Source organism: Simochromis diagramma, unplaced genomic scaffold (assembly GCF_900408965.1).
Source record: "Simochromis diagramma unplaced genomic scaffold, fSimDia1.1 OVJJ01000483.1, whole genome shotgun sequence".
NCBI classification, from domain to species: domain Eukaryota; kingdom Metazoa; phylum Chordata; class Actinopteri; order Cichliformes; family Cichlidae; genus Simochromis; species Simochromis diagramma.
The window spans coordinates 378,187-390,001 of record NW_024386835.1 but is presented as its reverse complement, the minus strand read 5'-3'; the positions used below and the strand labels follow the sequence as shown (position 1 = coordinate 390,001).

Here is an 11,815-nt window from a genome sequence, read left to right as displayed (position 1 = left end):
TCTCACAGTTGAAGTGTACCTCTGGTGCAAATTACTGACCTCTGTCATCATTTTAAGTGGGGGAACTTGCACAATCGGTGGCTGACTAAATACTTTTTTGCCCCACTGTAAATGAGACAAAAAATGATTTGTATGCATTTATGTATTTTAAAGGACATAAAAGTTGCTCCACCCCAGTATGGTTTCCTTTGTCTCTAAAACTCAAAATACCCAAAATATCAAAACTGCTTATTTAGGATTATTTGAAATTGATGATATGCTGCCAGCCTGAATAAGGACATGCAGACAGGAGAGCAGTTGGGGCTTTTCCATCATCTCCAACTACAGTAATCACACACTGAACTGGTAAAAACTGAAAAAACAAAACAAACAAAAAAAAAACAAAAACTGGAGACATGACAGAAAAAACAACAACAAAAAAAACAGCGGGAATTTTTTTGTTGTTTATGGATTCTGATTTATTTATTTATTTTTACAGATGTTGCCATTCATGTGCTGTTCGATCACAGCCATTATTCCTATTCCTATAATTTCACATTAGTCAGACAGAAAGTGAAGGTTGTGTTATCGATCACTGAGTGAAGCGTGACCGTACAGGATGCAGACAGTTCAGAGGTGTGTGTTGCTGAGAGCCCGGCACACAAAGCACGAGAGAATGCACCTTTTCCCTGATACGTCCACCAGCTCGCAGATAAAAGGTAAGGCACATGTTCACTTCACTCCATTTTTTTAAAATATAAAAACTCAATTTAAAAAAAAAAAAAAAACCAAAAAAAACCCCAAAAGGAGTGAGAACATTCGACTGAGTGTGTGTGTTGTGTGTGTGTTGGCATGGTTACAGCCAGGCCATCACAACATTTTCCAATCGACTCTCAGCAGGTCTGAACCATCCACGTGTTGCACTGTACCAAAATGTTTCAGAAACAATCAAAAAGTTAGAAATTCTTTAAAATCTCTTCAGATCCGTGCGTGCGTTTCCCAGGGATCACAAACGAGGTGACGCCGAGCCTCCGTCACAGGTTTGGTGCCAACCAGTTCAGGAACTTCATTGCGAGCTCAAATCCTAAGAAACAAGCCTGGTAACAAAAAGACGAGAAACAAAAACTGTTTAGTCTACGAAGCGGGGAGGAAGTAAAGCTCACCACAGATACGCAGAAATAATCAGCTGGCTTTTATTAGTGTTATTTTTATGTGGAACAGTGAGGCTCGCTGTGCTTCCCCTGTTGAAATTAACACCAGACGCTTACTGTGTGCTTTAAAGTGGTGTCACTTTTTTAGCAGTCATCTGCATGTAAGCCGATACTTGTTAGCATTGGAAAATGTGAAGGAGGGTGTAAACTTTAACTCTATTTTCATAACTTTTACAACTTTTCCTGCTGATAAGGACCTCCCCAAAGGCTATTCATACTAAAGTAATAACTAAACAATTAGAAGACAGAAAAGTTCCTGGTTTTCCATCTTCTAACAGCCCAACAAACATCACAAACAAAATATGAACATGGATGAATATCCAGACTTATTTTTTCCATGTATGAGATAAAATGTGCCAATTAATCATATTTAAAGATGCCAGTAGGCAGATATTTTGCAGATTTGCTGTTTTGGAAATGAATACAGTGAATCTGGGCTTTGTTTATGGTCCAAGAGTTAAACTGTAAACTGTATTTAAAACGATGCAGTGGGCTCCCAGTGGACACATCTAGGCTATCAATTTCAAATTTCAAAATCCTTCGTCACCTTGTTCTTGAGTTATCACATTCACAATATTTTCAGAAAATTTGACCTCTGACCTTGAAATTGAGGTCACTGAGATTCAAATTTGTTTATCGCAGTTATCGCATTATCAAACTTGGATGTCCTTGACAATACCCATCAGCCTCTTACAGCTGACGTAAAAACCAAATAAATAACAATAAAAAACGTGTTTATAAATGTGTATGAAGAATGAGGGACTTGCAGCAGATGTGCTTGTGTGCAGTTGTCCTGAAAAACGGAAAGGGAGTGATGGAGGAGTTCACCATGATTTACAAAGATCAAACAAGCTGCATGAGAAGCACAAACAGTGGCTGCAGTGAAAACTTCTCATTGCTTTGACTGCTTCAGCTTTTGCTTGCTGTCACTTCGCCTCTGCAGAAGGCTGAAGTGCACAAACGGCACGAACAAGAGTAGCACGAACAAACTGGCTGCTCTACATTTTTTTTTAATCACTTTATTTCCATTCCAGTGAAATTTATCTCTTTTTGCATCAATCATGCCTGAAGAATAAGTGAAGCAGACTCACCGCGTTTGCAGGGAAAGCTCGAAGCATGACAGCGTTGAAGCCCTTATACAGAGAGGCCACGCCCTCCTCTCTGATCAGCTCCCGCAGGACATCACGGAAACCGTTGGGATACTTCCCTTCAGGAGCTGAGAGAAAGACACTTTATTAACTTGGTCACACACAACGTTTTAAAAGACAAAGCTGCTTATACCAGGAGGAGGTCAGGCAGCGGACAGAGAAACAGGACTCATCTTCAGTTTTTCTGGCTGATGGAAAAATCAGCTTCAAACTTTCCACAGGCTACAGAGCATCCTTTCATTTAGCATGAATGTAATTTTTTTTTTTTTTTAAATCACTGAACAAAATTAAACTGAAGATGATCTTAAAATACAAAAAGTGCAAAAATCTTCAAATATAAATCAGCAGAATTGAAAAAAACTCCAGGATCTGCAGCACTAAACCAGGATGGATACTGATCACAAACACCAACCTGTCTGGAAACGAGACTTGAGTACGTCGGGGGGAATAGCGACAGCCCAGTTACAGATGCCGGCCATCCCTCCTGCAAACAGCACGCTGGGAATACTGAGCTCGTTATGGCTGCGAAGACAAGAGGACAAGTCCAAGTGCTCAGACGGCCTGTTTTATATAAACACACAGCTGAAAATGCTGCAGGGCAGAGCAAATATGAACCTTTTTCCTGCAGGTGTGAGGAGATTCTTCAACCACTCATAAGACATGAAGTACATCCCACTGGCTGGAACATCTGAGTTACAAAACAAACATACACACACACACACACACACACACACACACACACACACACACACACACACACACACTGTTTGAACTTCATAATTTTCCACTTTAACACCCCAAACAACTTAAATATGACTACTTTACCCAATAATATAAAATTAAATGGATTAAAGTCATAATTACTTTAATTTAAAGATCAAGTGTTTGACATTTTCTGAAAGCCTGTAAGAGCTGTTTAACCCTTTCCTTCAGTTTTGAGCCCTCAGATGTGGTTTGACCAAAACTAGAAGAGATCTCGGGTTTTTTGGAGGGTAGCCCTAGTTAGCCGTTCAGGCAGAGATCGCCCTGTGATGGTTTTCATCTTTACACATCAAAGACATGATGATAATCAGAATGAGTTTCACTGAACTTCAATACAGAAGTATCTTGTTTTTTTGGGTTTTTTTAAATTCCACGTCCTCGGGTGTGCTGGTTTGTTCCTCCTCATGAAAACGTGGTGCCTGTGTCACTCACGGCGAGACTCAGCTGCTGACAGTTTCGTGTGAGTTAGCAGCTAACGTGGCCTCGAGCTGCTTCTCCGCATGCTCCAGAAGTATCTCACGAATAGAGTGTTGGCATTCAAACGCGACCCATCTAAACACTGTCGCAGACCAACACCCAGCAGGACAATGCGCTTCACCACACCATAAACAATGCACAACAGAGAGCCCAAGTCCTGCAAACCGCCTAGACCACAACCCCATCAAGGATCCGTGGGCCGCACCCAAACAATCCTGCCCCACAGATACCCCACCCCTCAACCCACAGGACCCGAAGCATCAAAGGCCTACGCCTCAGTGGAAGACACCACGGGACACCCCCACCCCATTTATACTTTTATTTAGTTTTACATTATTGTAATCTTTCTGATACGTTTTTACCTTATTGTGCTATAGAATCTTGTTTCTACCAGTACAAAGATCTAGTTTTTTTTGCCAAGTGAAAAACTTACCAACTCAAACTGAGAAAATAACTGCAGAATTTTGAGATAATATCCAGAAAGTTCAACTTTGGATCTCCAAAATTATGTTTTTTGTTTTTTTTTGAGTGGCATCCACATGAACTCTTTACCCCAGGAAAGCTTCTATATAGAAAACCTTGAAGCTCTTTTCTGAACTAGCACTTTCCATCATGTTTCATGCTTGCTCTTAGAACAAAATGACTGGATTTGCATCAGAAGTTTAAGCAGCTATCCTTAAAAATATATATATTTAGCTTTTACTTAACTGGATTTGGATGGTTGGATTTGTATTTGGATGTATGTGCTACTAATTTATGCATCTTATGATTGTCCTGTTGTCCTTCTTGGCCAGAACGCTCTCCTAAATCTCAAAAGTTTTACATTAAAAAAACAGGAAAAAATGAGTTTCATACCATTCTTCTTATGTTATCCATTTATACTTTTTCATCGGCTCTAACAGAGAAATCTCCCAACTTTGGGATAAATAAAGTCGATCTGATCTTACACAGTACTGGGAAGGTGGTTTTAATGTTGTGTGGATGAGTGGATAGATGCACACAGTGCGACAGAACAATTAAAGCAACTTTGTTCTTGCTGGCAAAGCAAAAACATCAATTTCACTCATTCTATGTCATGTGGTAGGAGTTTTTCTGATGGTGGTGCTGGTCATGAACCAAACACTGCAACAATGTGGCAGCAGACACAGCGACATTAACAATGGAGGACTTAAAATAGCTTTAAAAACATCTTGGGAAAGGTTACATGAGCATGTTTGTCAGGCCTCCGGGGGTTTGGTTAGTAAAACTAAATGTAAGCAGAAAGTTTGTGAAGACATGACATGAAGTGTTAATATTTGATCTACTAAGAAATGAAGAGCAAATAATGAATATTTAAGTAAAGCAGCACCTCTCATGAGGGTCAGAGCGGTGCCTTTGTAGACTCCCCTGATTCCAGACTCTCTGTACAGCTGTTTGACGCAGTCCATGGGTCCTGCATACTTCACCTCCCCCGTGGAAGCTTGAATCTGCAAACACACACGCATAATTTTACACTTACTGAAGATTTGTTCCAAATAATAACTTCTAACCTTTGACAGGAAGGGCTGAAAGAAATACTAGGTGTTTCCACACGTCGAATCAACTACTCAGGTAACAAAGTGAGAGAAATCAGATGCATGTTTAACCTCTGACCTGTAGGAGACATTTGATGCGCTCTCCAGGAGCCATGATGGCTGTGGTGAACACACCAGATAACATCCCAGCAGCAAACAGCTGTGGATACCTGCAGGAGACAAGAGAACGGGGCTGATATACTCTCAGAAATTGACCACAGAGCATCTGACAGGATCAAGCCAAACTGTCGCCACCCATGACAAAGCAATGACCTACGTAAGGATATCATCGGGAGTTCTCTGTTGCAGTTTCTTTCCCAGCCCAAACCCAAAGAAACAGACAGCAAACATGGGCGTGACTCCGATTATGGGGGCTGCCATTCCTTTATAGAGTCCTTTAATACCCTGTAAAGGAAGACGAGGAGGAGGAAACATCAGTTTGAGGACTCAAAAACAATATTTTAGTTAATAAATGCCAGAGTTTGCATCAGTGTGCATGCTCACCTCTTTGGCTAAAGTTTTTTTAAAACAGTCTATGGTCCCAGCATACAGGAGGCTCTCGCCAGGTTTGGGTTTTGGTTGAGTTTGTAAACGCACCTGAGAGAGAGGGAGCGAGAAAAGGATGTGAAGTGTGCAAATAACCTGAGGTTTCCATGGAAACGTGCTCTTTTCTTCTTCTCGTGGACTGCGTGCATGATTTAATCCAAACACGGCCACCAGATACACAAAGTACACAACAGATTTACATGTAGCTGGTCACTGACTGACTTTACACTTCTCATAGACCTTCTCCTTTAATGTCGTTTCTATCGGCCTGCTGGAGCGGGGGGGCTAGGAGGAGGAGTTGGCCGTCCGACTGCGGTCTGGAGTGTGGGGCCTCCCTGCTGCTGCAGAGTCGGGGCGGTCTGCCTCTCCCCACCGCAGGGAAAAGGGTAACACCACCTGGGTCTGGGTGCAGTTCCCCCCTCCAGGGGTAAGGGTACCTAGACCCGGTTCGTAGAGTACGCTTGGGGAGTGTGACCGTGTGTACAGCGTCTCTTTATGTCTGTCTCCATGTTGGTTGAGTGTGGAGTAAGTGCATATGAGAGCATGAGGGTGGGAATGGATGTTTGTGTCTGTGTGTGCCTGTATGTCTGTGTCTATATGTCAGGTTGGGTATCAGACGCCACCTCTCTGGGGACATCTCAGGCCCTCCAAGGTTTGGAGGCCTATCTCCACCCACCACCACTTCCCCTGCCAGTGGCGGACTCCCTCAGGTGTCGGTGCGTTGGTGGTTCTTTGTGTCTGGGGGTGGGCGTCCGGGTACACACCGGCTCACTCCTCGGCAGCCGCTTATCGGGGCCTGGAGCCTGGAGCTCGCTCGGGCCACTTCGGAGGTGGGGTGCCCCCGGCCTCTCGGCCTGGGGCTCGGTCACTCAGGCACAGCTGGCTGCCGGCGGAGCTCACGGGCACGTCACTGCAACTCCCCCTGGCTTCTGCTCCGCGGCTGCTGAGTGAGCCCTCATCTGGGACTCTCCTCAGCTCTTACTGGGACAGTGGCGCGGCTGCCCCTCTGTTGGTCTTCCTTGGTCTCTTGTGTTCTGGGGGCCTCTGGATGTCTGGAGTTTTGATCTCCTCCATACCTGCTTCATACCCTGGAGGACAGGGCTGTGGCTCCCCACACTCCCTAGCAGATCGTTACATGGAGAAACCTTTGGAATGCAAGCATGCTGATCCACACAGGTATGCACACAGGTGTACACACGGGTATTCACAGACACGGACTACAGCTTTCTTGGCTGCTGCCTCAAAGCACATTGTGCGCTGTCTATCTTGCGTGCTGCACAATATCGTTTATTATTTAGTATCTACTGATATCTACTGCTAGCTAGTTTATTGTGATGGTGCCGTTTTTTTTATTTATTATGTTGCTCTTTGTTGTTTGCTTTCTCTTCTGTTTTTTTTCTCCATACAGGTGACCCAGGTGTTTTGTTCTTTTTTTTTTTTTTTTTTCTCCCTTTCTTCCCCCCCTTCTCACCGTCTCTTCTCCCATTTGGTTTTCTTTCTCTCCCTCTCTTTCTTTCATTCTTTCTCCCTGTCCTATCCTCCAGTCATGTCTGTCCCGTTTGTAGCAACTGAAAATAAAATAAATTCATAATTATAATAAAGGTCAATCAAATGGACCAATATGGCAAGGCCATGACGATCCACTTGGTAAAATAAATCCGCTTGGCATCTTTCTTGGCCTTAAGACAACAATTCTGATGGCTAAAGATCCAAGCGGGACACACACACAAAAAAAAAAAAAAATGTTGTTTCTATCACCACAGTCTGGTGAACTTCGTTTGTGTTAAGGTGTGCATCTGCTTTATTTATAAATATTTCTGTAGCCTCGTTTGCAAATCTGAGCACTAGAAAGGACCTCTGTCTTCCTCTGAACCTCCTTATACTGTCTGCTCAGGAGCATGAGTGGAAGAAAAAGGTGGGAATCACAGAGTAACTATCAGTACGACACACTGACCAAGATAACAATGAAATCACTTGTGTAACATGTATCATGATCAGGGCGCACTTCAGAACCTGAAAAGATGATTAACAATCAAAAAAGTTTATTTTTCTTTAAAAAAAAATCGATTCATTCATAGTAGTTTCAGTCATATTCTTCACCTGGCTGCAGTTTGACACTGTGCACTCAGCTGGAACAGCGCCCTCTAGTGAAAGAGCCCTGCCTAACTTCAAATCTGATTATTTTAGCTATTTAAAAAGGGTCTGATTAGACTTATCCTTTAACTAAAGGCATTTAACACTAAACACCACCAAACCCCAGGTAACTTAGATGTGCTGGTTTACTACCGTGATGGTAACAGGAGCTGAAATATTAAAATTGCCTGGTTTACTTTAAAAGGAACTGATGAGGAAGCTGAAAGCTCAGTTGGGTTTCGTTTTAGAAAAAAAGCAGCTGCTCTGGTTTAGCAGCAGGTTTGACCAGTTTTTGAATATGCAAAAGTAATCTGCATGCACGCTGCTGCCAGAGCTCTGCTGGGTATCACAATCTCAGGACTTGGATTTAACACTGGAGACAGTTTCAGATCCCATCACTCTATCCTGTACGGGGAGGTCGGGTGGACGCCACCCTGAGAGAAACCCCCCAAAACAACTCCAGTGTCTCCTGTTTACAAAACCAGTCTTAATAATCTAAGATGCCATTTATCAAGTGAAACAAGTGAAACCCTGCCTTTGACCTGCCTTTCTACAGAACAGGGAACATGGACCTCATAGTTGGAAGAGACTTCAGAATAGGGCTGTTCGACGATATAAAAACATCTATCGTTTCATTTTACACTATGGTTTGTTTCGTGGTGTCGCAAAATAAACTGTTTACGGCAATATTTTTTCATCGTTTTGATGGTCACTGTAGTGGCTATATTAATTTCTTAAAGTTCTCTCTTTCTCTTATATTTTATATAACCACACTACAGACGGACAAGTGCCTGTTTTTATGCGTTGTGGTTAGCAACAACGACGGTAACACCATCGCGTGTCCGCTTGTTTATGTTCCACATAAACCTTTCGCAATAAAGCTCAAGATCCTGTTGAGACTTTTCAAAATAAACTGAATCACATGAAAGAGCAGATTATTTACAGCCGCCAGGTGCTAAAAAAGAAACCTTAGACTCAAACGTTAGAACAGGCTTTTCTCCGCAGCACGCTGTGTAATAAATACTCACAAAGAAAACAGCAGCCGTTACAACTTATGTCTAAAAATGTATGTTTCATGCATCAGTTAAAACACTCGACTCCAGCTACATGACGCGCAGCTGGAAACACTTCCCGCAAGTCGAGCTGCCCGAGATTCACAGAATTTACAGAAAATGTTACATTTTTGTGATTTATATCGTTATCGGACGATAGATGTCTTATATCGGGATATGAGATTTTGGTCGTATCGCACAGCCCTACTTCAGAAGGTTATTGGCAAATACGTCACCTTCTGCGCGGTGACGGTATATATAATGAAAGGTTTTTTCTTTTTAGTGATTGGTTATTTTCATATCTTTACAGAAAGAGGTTATGTGAATTAAGTCTAATTTGTATATTTGTGGCTCTCCTCCACTGCTTGTCAAATTATTCTTGGGCAAGAAGCCCGAGTTACCCCTGAGGACTCCATCTCAGTCTGTGTGTGATTGTTTGGTAAAAACACTTGGGACAGGGTAGTGCTGTGGTGTGCACTCTTGAACAAGAGGGGGTGTGGGGTCTTTTCTATGCGGAGCTTGTGTGTTTTTCCTCCCCAAAACATGCATGTTTGGTTACCGGGATACTCTAAACTGCCCATAGGTGTGAATGTGTTACCCCTGCGACAACCTGTCCCACATGTACCCCTCTTCTCTGCCTGCGACAGTGAACGCCTCCAAGCCAAACATGTGAAGCTACCTGATGTGACGGCCCCTCGTGAATAAAGGAGCAGCCAAAAATAGCATGTTTGAGTAGAAAGGAACTTCCCTAAGGACCCATTTTACCTGAAAACATGTATTTTATGAAAGAGATGATGTACACCCAAAATATTTACAGCATAACAGAGGACATGCAATGGGTGGAATTTTTTTCTACACACTTTACATACAGGCTGTTTCCACTGAATTTAAATGCAAGTTTAGGGCAGTTTGAGATTTTTCATTCATATCAGAATCTGAATGTTAGATATGTACACATTACTTTTTTCGATTTTAACTGATAATCCATTTTGTAATGTAGCGCACTCCCATTTATGTAGCGCTTTTCTAGTCTTTAGACTACAAGTCACATGTTAACATCACCTTGTTCTATACACTTTAAGCAATTTATCTACTTCCCCTCCATGGCCAGTGCAGAATCACTAATTAACCTAACATGCATGTCTTCAGGAGCTGAGCTCTTGGAGGAAATTCCACACAGCCGGGCTTCAAACCCAGAACCTTCATCTACTGTGATGTGACAGCAATACCGTTGCAGGAACCACTTATCCAATTAAAGGGCGCAAGAGTGTTTCTGCAGCTCAGAGATGACCTTTGACCCACTTTCAGGCTGTGAAGTGACTCAGCTCACCTGGAAGCATGCAGATGTTCACGGTTCGCACGCGACATCAGCCCATCATACGAGCTAAAGCTTTATTTATGACATAGCTTACACCAAAACTTTAACTCTCCACCACCGTGCTGACAGGTGCTATGTGGTGTTTGTGCCTTGTTTGTAACACGGTGTGGTGCATTATGGCCAAACACCACAGGACTTTGTTTCAGCAGTCTTTGCAAGGATAAGCCATGATGTCATGTCCTTTTAGACAGAATAGACTTTCTCCTGACAACATTTCCAAACAAGCCATACTTGTGTGGTGTTTTTTGTACTGTCATGAATTTTACACGTTTTCATGCTAGCTGAGACCTGTAAGTCTGAGATGTAGCACTTGTTTTTTTTCCACATTTGAATAGCTTCAACACACCATGAAGTAGTGACACTTTTAAGTGTTGTGAGTAACAAAAACCCCAGTATTTAGCCACAGTGTGCAGACAAGGAATCACAACAAAACACCAGATGCAGATGTATCACGCCATGCCTTCATGCAGGCTGAAACTGGACAGCACACAGGCAAGATTGAATTATCAGCAGTATTGATCTGATCTTGAGTGTCTGACGCAGTGACAGCCCTCCTGCATGTATCCAGGTGAGCCCAGTCACTTCACAGCCTGAAAGTGGGTCAAAGGTAATCTCTGAGCTGCAGAAACACTCACACTGAACTCACGGTTGTGTTTCACTAACACCCCCGAGGCCTGCACAAAGTGTCCCATACACCTCACACCCTTGCTGTGTGTCTAATACATGCACGGCACGGTGGCAAATAAACCCACGCAGCTGTTTATTGTTTACTTTGATCGTGTCCAGTGGGTGTCCGGCGAAGACCAGGCAAACCCCTCCAAAGCCTCCAGCGAAGAAGTTCTTCAGCGGGCTGATCGGCTGCGGCTGCTTGGACATGTTTACAGTCTGCAGGAAGGAAAGCGGAATGAATGAAGCACAGAAGAAACACAGAGGTGCCGGAGCCAGCCGCTAACACCTCACCTGCTCGGGCTTTCCTAAGGGAGAGAGACGGATATCTGCGAGAGCTGAAGCCGCTCCGGTCTGCTGGACCTTTGACCCACTTTACCCGGACCGATCTGACTGCAACACCGCCGCACTCCTGTGCGTTTCTGTTTGTTGTCCGGCGGAAGTGTTGAGCATTCTTCTTCTACTGGTTTTTATCAGACTGACTACTCGATGCACACAAGTACTCCTGCCCTCTGCCGTTTAGTATTCAAGCTCCTGACATCTTTGTAACCCTTTAAAGAAATAATTGTCAGAACATGGCTTAAAAAGTGTTTAAGGAATCTTCTGACAAAATTTGAGTGTAATGTTTGCTATTTATTCCTTAAAAAAATGTATTATAAATGTACACTTTGTTTCATTTTTTCACATTGATGATGTAGAAGTCTCAAAAACTGATGGATCAAAGATGATACACTTGTCTTGTATTTCAGTGAAATGAGAAGTGTTGGAGTCTCAAACATGGTAAATGTGTTTTCTAAGTGTACTCACCTGCCACTTCATTAGGTACAAGTGTTCAGATGCTCCGTAATTCAACTATCTAATCAGCCAATCACATGGCTGCAACTCAGTCCATTTATGCCTGTGGGCATGA

The 11,815-nt window shown here is 42.9% G+C and overlaps 1 protein-coding gene across 1 annotated transcript; it reads right to left on the bottom strand.

Annotated features, from left to right (window-relative positions):
- Positions 1 to 440: 440 nt before the first annotated feature.
- Positions 441 to 11,335, bottom strand: slc25a20 (solute carrier family 25 member 20). Its single transcript, XM_040028615.1, has 10 exons — positions 11,200 to 11,335; positions 11,011 to 11,124; positions 5,635 to 5,727; positions 5,408 to 5,535; positions 5,210 to 5,300; positions 4,926 to 5,043; positions 2,954 to 3,026; positions 2,751 to 2,860; positions 2,282 to 2,406; positions 441 to 1,076 (listed from the first exon to the last, which is right to left on the bottom strand). Exons 2-10 carry the CDS (start codon positions 11,113 to 11,115, stop codon positions 1,014 to 1,016), a joined length of 906 nt encoding a protein of 301 aa, XP_039884549.1. The 5' UTR covers positions 11,116 to 11,124; positions 11,200 to 11,335; the 3' UTR covers positions 441 to 1,013.
- Between the last annotated feature and the right edge of the window lie 480 nt (positions 11,336 to 11,815).

Bases quoted from the DNA above. Each gene is read 5' to 3' on its own strand.
- slc25a20 (XM_040028615.1), bottom strand. From the start codon at position 11,115: ATGTCCAAGCAGCCGCAGCCGATCAGCCCGCTGAAGAACTTCTTCGCT. The intron at 2,407-2,750 runs GTTGGTGTTTGT...TCTTTCTCTCAG, and splicing joins CAAGTCTCGTTTCCAGACAG to CTCCTGAAGGGAAGTATCCC. The intron at 1,077-2,281 runs GTGAGTCTGCTT...TTTTGTTACCAG, and splicing joins GAGCTTTCCCTGCAAACGCG to GCTTGTTTCTTAGGATTTGA.